The 14867-nt window shown below is 35.6% G+C and overlaps 1 protein-coding gene across 4 annotated transcripts in view; it reads right to left on the reverse strand.

The window, feature by feature from the left end:
* Scgbeta (sarcoglycan beta) overlaps positions 1 to 4305 on the reverse strand; it is a 112424-nt gene extending 108119 nt beyond the window's left edge. Inside the window, exon 1 of one of the 4 annotated variants that reach the window (XM_090391201.1) lies at positions 4154 to 4305. In XM_090391201.1, the coding sequence (XP_090247327.1) occupies positions 4154 to 4168 (15 nt within the window). In that variant the 5' untranslated portion in view covers positions 4169 to 4305. Of the gene's footprint in view, positions 1 to 3380; positions 3492 to 4153 lie in introns of those variants that run through there. The other 3 variants (XM_090391202.1, XM_090391203.1, XM_090391204.1) reach the window with 3 other exon arrangements.
* Positions 4306 to 14867: the final 10562 nt, after the last annotated feature.

Raw genomic sequence — 14867 nt, forward strand, 5'->3', positions numbered from 1 at the left:
AACTATCCCAGTTTTAAAGAAAATGTTTTCATTTATGGGATGTTCTGATTTGTGAGAATAAAGTTTTATAACAGGGTCACTTGAATGGAGATGGGAAAAAAGAGGCTGCCTGGGCATCATATTTAAACATCAGCTAATTTTGTCATATTTCTTCTTTGTATGTGTACACTTACATAAATGGCATACAAAAAACTTACATTAGTTTTTTTATAAGCCTAGATACATGTACATATATATACATAGTGGGTATAGACCAGGTAATGTGGATGGTGGTGATAATGAAATGTACAATCAAATTAGCCAAGTAAATAAGAAAAGGGTGATCATTATGGGTGATTTTAATTATGGCAATATAGATTGGAATGATGAGATAACAACTGGAAGTAAAGAAAATGAGTTTCTTGAGTTTTTGAGGGATAACTACCTCAGATAGTATGTAACAACAGAGGGCACACGAGGATTGAGGGTCTTGGATTTGGTCATCTCATCAGAGGATGTAATTATAAATGAGGTGTCAAATCATCCACTAATTGGTGAGAGTGACCTGAGTGGTTGCCAGCAGTGTGAGGACCTCTGTGAGAAAATGGTATATGTGGAACTACAAGGGGGGAGGGGGTGTAGTATGGAATGAGGAGTTAGCTGGAAAAGTGATCAATGCAGCTTGGGGGATTTTCAAAAACTGTTTAGTAGATGCAATGTCTAAATATATTCCAAGGGTGAGAAGGTTAAATAAGGTGGATGTGAGATAGATGAATGAAGAGATGAAGCATGCAATACAGGGAAAAAGGGCATTGTGGAGGCAGCATAAGAGAAATGGAAATAACCAATTCCATGAGGTCTACAAAGACCAAGCAAGGAGGGTGACTTGGTTGGTGAGGTTAGTTAAAGAGAGGTATGAACAGCAGTTGGCTAATGAAGCCAAAAAGAATCCTAAGGAATTCTTTTGATATGTAGCCAGCAAAAGAAAGAATAATTATGGAAGGATGACATTGATTGGAGAAAATGGTATAAAGACAGCTGATGCAGAATGTGTGGTGGAGATACTTAATGAACAGTTCATAAAGATCCTTCAATCTTGTGAATGTGACTTCATGGAGAGATTGAGAGCAGTTGATGATGGGAAGGAGGAGAGACTGACTGTAAGTGAGCAGGAGGTGTTTGGGGAGTTGAGTAAACTAGGACTTGATAATATATCACCACGTATTCTGAAAGAATGTGCCAGGGAGTTGACACTTGCCTTGACATATTTTTTTTAATATGAGTCTTGCACTCGGTCAAGTTCCTAAGGAGTGGAAGGAGGGCAAGACTGTGCCACTTCATAAAGGAGGCGATCGAACTCGAGCATCAAACTATAGGCCTATCTGTGTGTCAGGTGTTGTGGTTAAGTTGTTGGAGAAGCTTGTGAGAACTAGGATCCAGAGTTGGGTTGATAACAATGGTATTATCTTTGATGGACAGCATGGATTTACTAAAAGGAGGTCATGTTTTAGTAATCTACTTACTTATTACAATAAAGTGACTGCTTCCTTGGACAGAGGGAAGGATACACAGTAATATACTTGGATTTCGCAAAGGCTTTTGATAAAGTACCTCATGACAGGTTGACAGTCAAACTAGAGCAGATGGGGTTGGATATTAGATTGGTGCATTGGATTGGAGACTGGCTATCTGATAGGTATCAACAAGTTGTGTATGGGGGAACAATATCCAGGAAAAGGAAAGTCACTAGTGGAGTGCCTCAGGGGTCTGTTTTAGGTCCATTACTGTTTTTTAACTTGTATATTAATGATATAGGTGAAGATCTGGATGGAGATATTCAGTTGTTTGCAGATGATGCAAAGTTGGGACGAACCATGAAGTGTAGTGAAGATGTTGTGGCCTTACAGGAAGATTTGAATAGATTGAGTGACTGGACACGGAAATGGGGATGTGAATTCAATGTTGCAAAACGTAAGGTTTTAAAATTTGGAAAACAAAGATGGGATGCAGAATTTATGCTTTGTGAGAATATATTGTTGGAAGTAGAGGAAATAAGAGATCTGGGGGTGATAGTGGATAAAGATCTAAAATTTAGGGGACACATCGCCAAAATTGTGAAGACAACACAAAGGCTTCTGGGAATGATGCGGAGGACACTGACCTGTAGAAGTAGGGATATTCTTGTTCCGTTGTATAAGGCTTTGATTAGGCCACACATGGACTATTGTGCCCAGATTTGGTCACCGGGTTTTCAGAAGGATGAAGAGATGATGGAAAGGGTCCAAAGGAGACTGACTAAGGTAGTTTCTGACCTCTGGAATGTCGAGTATGAGGAAAGATTGAGAAGATGTAATTTGCAGAGTCTGGTGGACAGGAGGAAGAGGGGAGATATGACAGAGACCTACAAGTTGGTAAGGGGTTGTTACAGGATCAATGCTGGAGAAGTTTTACAGAGAATAGTGGGAGAACCAGAGGTCATCCCTGGAAACTGTATAAAGAGTGTGTGAGTAGGGGAGTGAGAGGCAGGTTTTTTTCGTGCCGAGTTGTGAATGATTAGAATGCTTTGCCTGAGAATGTGGTGTCTGCAAAGAGTTTGAATGTGTTTAAAACACGGTATGATGAGCTGTGTGTGTGTGTGTGTGTGTGTGTGTGTGTGTGTGTGTGTGTGTGTGAGAGATAAAAGAACCTCCCAGATGAGTCTTTGATTCCATGAGGTCTTGGGGTGGTAATAATAATAATAACACAATTTCCTATATCATTTCATATATATAAAAAAAAAAAAAAAGATGGAACAAAGAGGATCTGAGGTGTGAACCAATTTTTTTTTTGTTTAAGTGCATAATTCATGAGGAAATGAAGAGTACAGCTTTACTAAGGAGCAATGATAGAAGAGACGCAGAAGAAGAAATGTTTATACAGTGGCCTGCAGACTTCTTGGATGTTACCATCTTTCAATTCACACTAACTCAGATAGTGAAGCTCAATTTCACAAACACTTATACATAATGCATAATATTGTTTTGTTAAATCCTTAAGAAATGTAACCAATATCAAACTTAAATTATTAAAAAACTATAAATGTTTCTGAATGGTACAAATCGCTTACCTCTCATACTGCCATATTTCTTAGCAAGCAAACCTATCACTAGTGGAAGCAAGAGTATATTTTTACACTACATGTGTTGCTGTGTAAGTTTTTTTTTTTTTTTTTACAAAAAGCTTATTTAATACTTTGTTGACATCCACTGAGCACATTTATGGAGAATGTGCTCAGTGGAAGAATAACAGCCATAACAGCTGAAAGGAGTCATTGACAGTTTCCCGAGCAAATAGTTTAAAAGTTATTTTAGAGGATTCTGAATTCTAAAATTTATCCAAATTAACATGACTGTTGTTCTTACCTAATGAACAGTTCTTCAGTCTATGCCAATAACAGTTAGTACCACTGGTAACAGATAGCATGAAACTCCCATGAGGAGCTTTGTGACTCCACAGCAGTTTGACTAATGATAAGAATAAATTTAAAAAAAAACGTATCCATAATCTAATGACATTTTAAAAAAAGATTACATGAAAACTTTTAGATTTTTTTCTCATATCTCTAGTAATTAAATATTCAGTGAATGGATACACATGATCTGTAGTCTGAAATTTACATAACTGGTATTATTCATTCCTGGTAAACTCATCTTTGAAAGGACTATATTAATCTTAATGAAGATCTCTTCCACCTAGAGGTTCATGACATCAATACCCTTTCTAAAAATACCATCAAACCCAATACGATGGCGATACACTTGAATAGTAAATAACTTGCCCTGTCATATATTATTAATTATTAATATATGATAGCAAATTATACGAAAAATTATATGACAGATCCAAACATTATTTAAAATATGATGCACTATAAAAAAACATTCTGGGAATATCCTTTCATTGAACACAAACACAACTTTTTTTTTTTTTTTTTTTTTTTTTAATCCACGAGCGTATGATCATTTCCAATCTATTTTGTGATAATGCATAATCCTGCAATACGTTCTGTATATTAAATTAATATTTCTTAAGTTATTGTATTATTTCCCATGGCCATTTCTTCTAATATGCATTGAAATAAATTTTAAATTGTTAGAAAACCATAAATGTTTCTGGATGGTGCGGTCTCGCTTACCTCTCCTACTGCCATATTTCTTAGCAAGCAAGCCTATCACTGGTGGAAGCAAATTTCTTATTTTCCATAGTTTCAGTTTAAAACATCGTGGAATGAAAATGTTTCATAGACCTTTTATCATGATAAAATTTGAATAAGGTTCATTTTTTAAAAGCAAATCAACACAGTTTATATCAGGAGAAAATCTCAGCTATTATTACTATTAATAGCATTGTTATTCTTATTTCGAAAAAGAAATAGTAAATACTAGAAGGTGACAATTAAGATGTAGTTATTCTGTTTGAATAATAATAATAATAATAATAATAATTTTTATCAAAAAAAAAAAAATCAGCTAACGCCTTTTTATTCCCGTATATACGGGAGTAGGCGAGGCCATTTAGCCCTATCTAACTTTTGGAGACTGAGTGGGCAGTTCAATCTCCACTGGTACCCAATCAGAGACAGATGGCCCAAGGCTATCACTAATTAAGCGGTACGCAGTGAAGAGAGACGGCTCAAATGTGCCGCCATCTCGTGGTCTCTAACCCTAACACAATATATTTAATGTCTGAAATAATGTGGGTTCTACGGTCGATTTTCTTGAGTTTACAGGACGAAAAACCCGAGTTTCCGGGAGGAAAAACCTGCTTGCCCGTGCCAGAGATCGACTAACTCGGGAACCGGTCGAAAAAAGGCTTAGAAAAATTTCCTCTAGTCGCCGACTAGACTCGAAACCAAGACTTCCTTCGTGCGGCCTAGCGCGTTGGTGTGCAAACGCCACATCCACTGAGCTACACAGGCTCATTAATAATTTAAAAAAAAAAAAAAAAAAAATAATAATAATAATAATAATAATTTTTATTTCGTATTATATTCAAATAAAATAAATATTAGTTTTCATATTGTTATTTAACCCAAAATTTTATTTTTATTGCTACGATTTCTGGAAGAAGAGGCTGAGAGGAAAAAAAATCCCCAGCTTTTTTTTATCTGAAACTAGAGGCTTATAATGATATTCACGTGAATGTTATCATTCTCCCACTTTGCTTTTTCAAGATCCATTTTTAATAATAGGCCCTAACTACTATTTAAAAAATTAATAAACTGCTAATTCATTCAATCCATTCATTTCTATAAGAAATAGGCTAAGCCGTTTTAGCCCTATTTTGGAGACTCAGGACTGGTCAGTTGGCATTGTAGCCAATCAGAGCTAGCTGATCCAAGACTATCACTAATTTTAAGCTGCATCCAGTGGTGAGAGGTAGACAAGTGCCGCGATGCCTGGGTTTTTAACCATAACTCCCTATATTGTTGTCTGAAATAATGTGGATTGGTTTTCTAGCTTTATGAGACAAAAAAAAAAAAACGAGTTTCCAGAAGGAAAAAATCCTCTTGACCATGCCAGACATCAACTAACTTGGGAACCAGTCAAAGAAGGAAAAAAAAATTCCTCTAATCGCGACTAGATTCGAACACTCTTTCTTCAGGCTTCCTAACGCTATGGATGCTAACCTCATATCCACAGATATGTTATTTTATTTTTATTCATGTATTTATTTCCATTTATTAATTTTGGAGGAGCCTATGCAGCTCAGTAGATATGAAGTTTGCACACCACGGCTCTTGACTGCACGAAGGAAGACTCTGTTTCGAATCTAGTTCGACTAGAGGAAATTTTTCTAAGCCTTTTTTCGACGAGTTCCCGAGTTAGTCGATCTCTGGCATGGGCATGCGGGTTTTTTCTCCAGGAAACGCTGGTTTTTCGTCCCGTTAACTCAAGAAAATCGACCACAGAACCCACATTATTTTTGCAGACATTAAATATGTGTTAGGGTTAGGGACCACGAGATGGCGGCACTCAATGAGCCATCTCTCTTCACTGCGTGCTGCTTAATTAGTGATAGCCTTGGGCCAGCAATTTCTGATTGGCTGTCAATGGAGATTGAACTACCCATTCAGTCTCCAAAAGTTAGATAGGGGTAAACGGTCTCGCCTACTTCCTATACGGGAATAAAAAGCCAGTAGCTGATTTTTTAAAAAAAATTTTGGAGGATATACAAGGCCATCACCAGATTAAACCTGCCCTGAGACAAACAATTCCCGAAAAATCCGGTAAATATCGCTCCTGATGGATTATAAGACAAAAAAATAAGAAATCTCCAATTGCTATTTTGTTTTTATTACAAGAGAAACATTAATGCAAAACGATTACATAATAATATTAATTAAATGTTTGCTCTATTGAGATATCGCACAATAAAACTGTTTTTAACCACTTGTAAATTTAAATTATAAGCTATGTCTTACTCTATCGATATAGTTCTAGACCAACCAATCTTTCTTGGGTTACTGCTGTTCGCAAATAATTTTTGCGAACAGCCATATTGTGCCTACCGCAATATGGCTGAACGAGCGCCCTTATTAAGCCACGTCATGAACAGGCTGCCTCTATGCTACCCTGTCGATGGTACTGAGGATATAAATAATATTCATTTTAAATAAGGAAATTCTTAATCAGTAGCGCACCTTTGGCAGCAATGTTCCTTTAGAAAACCCTTTTGATTACTTAAAATTATTAGAATTTCAAAGCATCTCTCCATCAACACAATCATTATCACAGTAGTTGAAATCAGCAATATTTGAAATCTGATCATGTGCTTCAATGCTTTCCAATGATGTTCTCTGTATTAAATCAAATGTTAGTTTGATTGGGTTGTTTAAAATTAGGTGAAACAGTGCAGACTATGAGGTTACTAAAATCAAGTTTGTTTGTTTTTTAATGTGAATTCCACCTTGGAGTTCTTTTATCCTTAAATAGCTTTTAGAAGACAAGTGGCAGCTAGGCTCCACCCTTTCATTTTCTGTGAAAGTGAGTTCAAGCTATCAGTGATCAACGCTTTTCATTGAGAGAGAGAGAGAGAGAATACGACAGACAATAGGCCAACATCTGTTGGCTCTAACACACTAAATTCAATCAAAATCAACTATGCACAAAGTGAGATTTGCACCCACTCTGAAAACTAGACTGGCAACTGTAGATGTTCTTCATTGTTTGCCTGTTTTGCAAAAGTAAAAACCTTTCTGCCATTGTATGAGATTGGCTAACTCAGTTTCAATTGAAAATCATGTATTTATAATGGTTCCTCTCATGCTAGAGAGGATTCTAGCCTGGGTATTTCCAACGAAACAGCAAATTTCGCGACACCCTCACGTTTGCAATGCAAAGACCTAGTTTGGATCTGGACTGAAGAGTGAAAGACAGATACAGCTATCCAAACACTTCCAGAAATACTGTTTATCTACATTATTGCTGATCTTCCGGTATGGTGACCTTGGCCTAAGACATCGGTTTCTGAGGGAAACACTAACTGGATATTTTAAATCTGGGAAAAATGCTAATTATTCCATGTTCCAAATTTTTGTGATCTCTCCATTAGAGTTTCGTTGCAGCCACCTTCTCATATACGTTCTGTTTTGTCATTATATCTGTTCTATAGGTATTTCAATGGATAGTGCTATACTGAAATGATTATTATTGATTCACTTTGTTCCAAAAATATGAGAGCATGAGCAGCTTCTAGCTACTATCATACATTTAAGTCCTCTTCAAACTTACAGAATCAGCTTCTGCCTTCTCTTTCTTTTTGGAAAGACCTGGTTCTAATCCCGTTTATGACCAAAAAACTTGAATAAGGGCTTTTTGAAGGAAGATAAGTTAGTAGATCTCAAATGGTGGTGATGGGGATATTTCCTCTCAGATCCTCGGATTTTTCATTCTGCAGGCCACAAGAACACACAAATTTACAGATATAATACACTAAACTCATAGCCATAGATGCTCCCTAATTTAACTAAATATTTTTTCATTCCATCCAAATTCTGTCTTTTCAAGCAATGTCCATCACTATCTTCTCCATATACTACAATCGTCAGCTGTTCAAAAACCATGTTCATTTGATTACTTCTTATCCTCTTACCCACAAACATGAGGTGCTAATGTGCTATATGTTTTGGAACATTTTATGCAGATGAGAATGAATTAAAAAGAAAAGAAGAGAAGGACCTGTGCGACTGATGAAAATAGTGCTTGCATCCTCTGCACTAGGTTGCTCAAATAAAGACCTCTTGTTCTAGTCTAGTCTAGTCGCCAACTAGAGGAATTTTTTCTATATATTTCTTCGACTGGTTCTGGAGTTAGTCGATCTCTGGCACGGAAAAGCATCTTTTTTTATCTCGGAAACTTGGATTTTTCGTCGCATAAACTCAAGAAAATCGACTGTAAAACCCATGCTATTTCAGACAATAACATATTATATTAGGGCTAGGAACTATGAAATACGACACGTGTCGTCGCCTCTTCATCGGATGCTGCTTTTAATTAGTGAGTCTTCCACCAGCTATCTCTAATTGGCTATCGGTGGAGAGGGAAGTTCCCACTCAGTCTCGAAAAAGTAAGATAGGGCTGAAATGGCCTCGCCTACTCCCTATAACGGGAATAAAAGGGTTAGCTGATTATTATTATTATTATTATTATTATTATTATTATTATTATTATTATTATTATTATTATTATTATTATAAGAAGAAAAAGCGTGGGCTAATATGGGTTAGCAATTAATGGACTTGATTGGTTTCAATTAATTATAGCAGAAGCAAGTAAAGCTATGAGGCCAGCATAATGTCTCTCTTTATTGTGGGTTGTCTGCCAGTTTGTAGGATGCAAAAACTTGAGTTTCTTAAAGATAACTTCCATTACTTCCGTGTGGACTATGAACTCACTTTAGATTATGCACTGGTTATTTTTGAGTTGGTAAACTCTTAAAAAGGTCCCTGATGTTTTTGATGAACATCAGACCTTGGATTTCCAACAAAAAGGCAATTGTACTGTTTATTTAATAAGCCATAGTCTTATATTTGAGAGAATAAACTTGAGGGATGCTTCTGCTTCATTATATACCTTTCCAGAAAATCACACTTTCTCAGACATGAAACAAATGATGCCAGTAAATTGTAATAGTATGAAAGGAAGCCTAAGTACATTTACCTGGTTACAATACCATTTAGGTACAAAGCAGGGCATTGTCCAACTGAACAAAATCATTTCTTTATCATGATGAATACTTCACTAACAAACTACAGAGCATTGAATGCTGTATACAAAGATTTGACATATGTGTCACTTCCAAGGAACCTAAGGTCTCGTAGAATAGGACACTTCACACAATAACCACACTACCGGCATTAGACAGAGCTAATCTCAGGTAGTGTGGTTATTTAAATAGAATGGAAGATGAAAGTTCAGCAAATCAGGATTAAGAACCAAAAGTAGACCACATCCTAGGAGGACTGATACAATTCGAAGTGCTTTAGAAGACCAACATACTAGATCTGACAATATTAGAGTCCTGACAGATAATAGACTAATTTGCAGAAAAAATTGTCGAAAGAAAGTTAGTAATTATCTAAACTTGTCATATATACCATCTGTCCCGCGGACCCTTGAAGTTACACATCGGGAATTTGATGATGATAATGACGTACCTGACAACAGACGCGGTTCTTTCGAAAGTGATTCCTTGTCATCTGATATAATAAATAAATGCTGATACATTTATCTATCATATTGGGGAAAAAAACAGAAATTGGATGTGAAATTTCTAAATATAATATTTAAACTTCTCATCTGCTGTATACTGATGACTGAAAATGGTTCGTATTTTCCTCAGGACATCAAAATGGAATTTGAGTGGGATAAATGGGCAATTTAAAAAATTATAATGTAATTTAAAAATTGATTTAAAAATATAGAATCATGTATTTTGCTTGGAAGAATTTTTCTACAATGATGCCAAGTTTATTATATAGAGATTTCTATATGTTTTGCCAATTTAAGGTTGCAGCCTATGTAAAGACCAAGGTATGTGGCATATGCTATTGGTGATTTCGGAGCAGTGGCAGGCAGCTGTTGTTGTTGTTGTCCTTCTTCTTCTTGCTGTTAATGCATTGGCCTTAGTGACTGTGTTGCGCGAGTGGTGCAGGACACATGATTCTTGAATTCTGTATAATTATCTCCGTTCATTATGACTGAATTTTGGTAGAAGTAAGTTGCGATTGCGTTTAGGTCTTGTTGTGCTTTGGAGAAAGCCATGTTAATATCTGTGCGAATTGTTAGTAGTGTGGTGTCATCTGCATATTGATATCTTTGAAATCGTGTGGCCAAGTTGTGAACGTTGTTGGCATATAAGCTGAAAATAAAAAGTGATAATATGATACTTTATGTTATAGAACTCAGTGGTGTTTTATCTGTATACCCAGCTGTAATTTGTGCCTATTTCTGTTACTAGTGTTCTGTTTGTGAGAATGTTCCTGTACATATCTAGTTCAGGAATAAGACTCATTCGGAATAAGGCTATAGTTTGTCAGCAGAATGTCATGTTCAAGAGTATCAGAAGTTTTATTAAGTCAAGAAGTACTGTATAAGGACAGCAAAAATACTTATTTTTGTCGAGAGCTATGTTCACGGCATTGGTGATATCTTCTAATAAGTGGTGGTGCTTTTTGTTTTCTGCAAGTTTTTTTATGTGATAATGTTGTATTTCTGTAAGTAGTTTTGTAGTTCAGTGTGCTTGTTATTTTTTCAAGAAATTTGGAGATGACTATAGTCCTATATTTCCGTGTGCCTATATTCTGGAGTGGTCTTTGGTTTTAGCTGTGAGGGTGCACCCTTCATCCCCTATTTGGTCAAGAGTGGAAAATACGTGCTTTGTTATTGACTTTGTGTTGATGATTTGCTGTTAATCTTGGAAAACTATTTTTTTTATGAGTTGTGTGGTCATACAAGAATATTTAAATAGGCTGTTAGTATGGGCAAAAGATAATGAGTTTAAGTTTAATGTGGAGAAATGTAAAGTTATGCATTTTGGGATGAAGATTACAAGCTTTATTTGGGATAAACAGATTACAAAAGGTCTTGCAAGCGCTCCGCCTTGCCTTGATTGACTATTACTCTACCTCATTTTACATCATCAGCAAACAACTGAATAATTCCTTTCAAGTTATTTCCTGTATCATTTATGTCCGAATTAAACAGCAATGTCCCAGCACTGAACCTTGCGGCACATCACTAGTCGCCTCGATTCTGCCTCACCATATACCAGTTTTTGATATCTATCCAGCAGCCACCCTCTTATCTACTTAACGAATGCCATATCCGTCCCCATTGTTCTAATTTGCGCAACAGAGTTCCATGTAGTATTCTGTCAACTGCTTTTGCAAAATACAGCAAAATCATCGTGTAGACATTTCCTTTGTTCAACTCTGCTGTTACTCTATTATATAAAGATAGTAAATTACTAAGGCATGACCTTCACAAAGTCATGCTTCTCCTCATCCACTATCATATTTTTATCTACCCATTCTTGAATTCTCTTTTTGACCAATTTTTCCAGTACTTTTACCATCACGCCTGAGAGTTAATATGTTAATATATATAATTATAAAAAAGTACAAGCACGCACGCACTCTCCCCCCCCCCACACACACACAGATAAAGACCTCTATCAAAAGGTAGTACCCGTTTGATTATGCACTCCATAATTGATTCGAACAAAAATTGAAACGATTAGGAAATTTTGATGATTTTGCTAGTAAAAAAGATCCTTTTCCTGTGCATTAACCTTTTTTTAACCATACTTCCAAAGTGAACTAATAATTTTAAAATGTTTTATCTCTTGTTGTACCTGAAATAATTGAAATAACAAAAAAAAAAAAAAAATTCTCACTTGACAATTATTAGTAAAGATTTTAAGCTAAATTTCAATTAAATCTGTCTCGTCCGCTTTTTAAAACTTGCGTGTGAATCAAAGGAATCTAAATGCTATTTTCGAATTTTGCGAAACGTATCAGCGTTTTGGTTCACTTTTGGAGATAAGTGAACTTTTGGAGCTTTTTAAAACTTGCGTGTGAATCAAAGGAATCTAAATGCTGTTTTCGCATTTTGCGAAACGTATCAGCGTTTTGGTTCACTTTTGGAGATAAGGAATGATGTCATTATGTAAGAATTATCAAACGCCCTTTGTATGACTGTCTTCAATCATATCCTTATTTGTATTGTCACTCGTTTTCTTGTTTTCCCTTCGTATGGGTCTTCACTGACATCAGTAAAGGAAACGATTGTATACGTACATGCGTGTGTTACATCATCACATTTTTTATAGTCACTCGTTCATTATCACAATAATTGAATTTAAAGTTTTTTTTCTCGTAATCTGTGCTGTACACATAATTTTGTGTAACATATTTTTGCCATTAAAGTTTTCCATTTATAGCGAAAAAAGAATAAAATGTAATTTCAAATCGTTATAACATTTAAAATTGAATAATAAGAAACAAACAATGGGACAAAGTAATGTTTTATAAAAGGAAGCAAATCAGCATTCTTGAAGCTAGGTTTAACAATGAAAAAAAAAAAAAACCTACTTCAATACTATATCCGTCGCACCAAGACATTTCATATAGAATAATTTTGATTATTCTATATGAAATATAGATCGAACGGCGATCAAATTGAATAGCCCGTTGATATGATATCGTTCGTTTCTGATGCATTTCGAAAAGCTCTTAAGAAGAGGGCGTTTGTTTTGTCCTTCCATCCACCAGTCCAAGCTCCTGACTCTGCAGCACTACTCCAACAGGACTGATTTTATTTGATTGTAAAATTTAAAATCACACACACACACACACACACACACACACACACACACACACACACACACACACACACACACACACACACACACACACACACAAAATGTTACGCTATTCTAATTTTGTTATCAATCGGGTCATTTACGGAGACAAACGCTGTCAAAATTATATATTACAATTGCGCTACTGCCGTTTTTTATTTATTTGTTTATTTTAATGTAAATCCTATGCACGAAAAGTTGTAAGTCATACATTAGTACCATCAGTGGGCTTTTTTTATTCATTTTTTTACAAAGTCCGGAAACGCAGATCTAGAGACCAACCATGGAATTTTTTCAAGTCACTTCTAGTCTCCAATAAGCAGGAAATGGTTTCACATCGCGCGATGAAATTCATCTCTCACTTAAAGAAAATCACAAACATCCATGCCCATTGCGGATTCGGACACTTCCAGCCTAATGGGTGCAGTATGGACAAAACAATTTGAAATTATTTGTGTGTGAGGAGGGGGGGGGGTGTAGGTGGGTGGGTATTATAATTAGGTCGTTTCTTGCAGGCAGGAATGTTTCAAAACAATAGTAATGATTTCTTTCTGGTTACATGAAATGGAATAAAAACTATTATTTAGATCTTTATTAAAATTTGTCGTGTCGTTTCGAATGGTCCACTTTAACAGGCGAATTAGGCAAGACTGAATTACGTGTAACATAACATATGACAAAAGCAGCTCTAGGTTGATTTATTGCGATGATGAATGGCGTCCCTTACATAAAAATCCCTTTACCGCACCTTTTCATGAATTTCTTTACTCAATTCCTTACTTGTTAACTGTAGACATAGACATATTGTTTTGCCTAATTTTGCCACTGCAAATGGTCCGAAAAAATGAAAGATTTCACAAATTACATCCAATGCAGAATTAATGATATAGCTTTGAATCATTTCCCATAAATTTTGAAATCGTAATAGAATTCCTTGTATATGCAAGTACATTCTTGCGCGTGCAGTAGACCTCGCTTTAACAACCTGATTAGTTCCCGTAAACCATCGTTAAGCGAGCCGTCGCAAATAAAAAAACTCTTATTTCCTAGTGGTTCAGTGTCATGAACTGGAGTTAAGTATTTCTGGAAATGCAATTATTTTTGAAAATAATAATATACTATAATATAAAAAATATTTGTATATTGTTTAAGATGGTTCGTAGAATGGGACAACTGAAATTGGAACAAGTTTCATTAATTTCATCCTGGATTCCTGAAGTCTAACAATTTCATGCTTGTTTGCAAATGTTTAATGCTTCCCTACTCGAAAACATGACGAACGAAGCAAATTACAACAGCTCGCTTTAACCGTACGCTTCTCTGGAATGATCAGGGCAGAGTGACTCACATCGCCGTTTTTTGAAACAAATATGTATGAAATATTTTGTGACGTAAAACTCAGTATTCAGATAAAAAAGTAAACATGCTGATTCAGTTATTAAAATCATTCATACTAACTGAAATATTTTATTCTCCGCGCATATATATATATATATATATATATATATAATTAAAAGGAAAAAAATTCTAAACAAAGGAATGCAATACAAAGTTAGCCAAAAAAGAGAGAGAGAGAGAGAGACAAACAGAGTTGACAGCTAGATAACGTTATATATCAGAATGAAAATCCACCTCAAAGATACAAAACCAGATGTGTGACTGATAGTAAAACATTAAATGTGCCTCTGATAAAGAACCAGTTGACTGAAGGTAAAATGTTTCAGTGCGATAAAACAAGGGAGAGAGCGAAAGACTCATAAGAAGCCAACTGATATTCTTTAAGATGAATCGCACTGACTTTCATTATGTAATTCATGCAACTTCTGTTTTCTAGCCTAGTAATATGAATTCAAAGTCAGCTTCGTTCTTGTTTGAGATAATTAGAACGGACGGAGAAAGTTTTCTTTGATTTCGGGTTTTGAATCGTTAAACATAAGAAAGGATGGAATCGTTTATGAAGGATTTCAAACGAAAAGAGCTGATCC

The sequence above is a fragment of the Typopeltis vanoorti genome, chromosome 4 (genome assembly GCF_054136105.1).
Source record: "Typopeltis vanoorti isolate ZY-2024b chromosome 4, IOZ_Tvanoo_1.0, whole genome shotgun sequence".
NCBI lineage: Eukaryota > Metazoa > Arthropoda > Arachnida > Uropygi > Thelyphonidae > Typopeltis > Typopeltis vanoorti.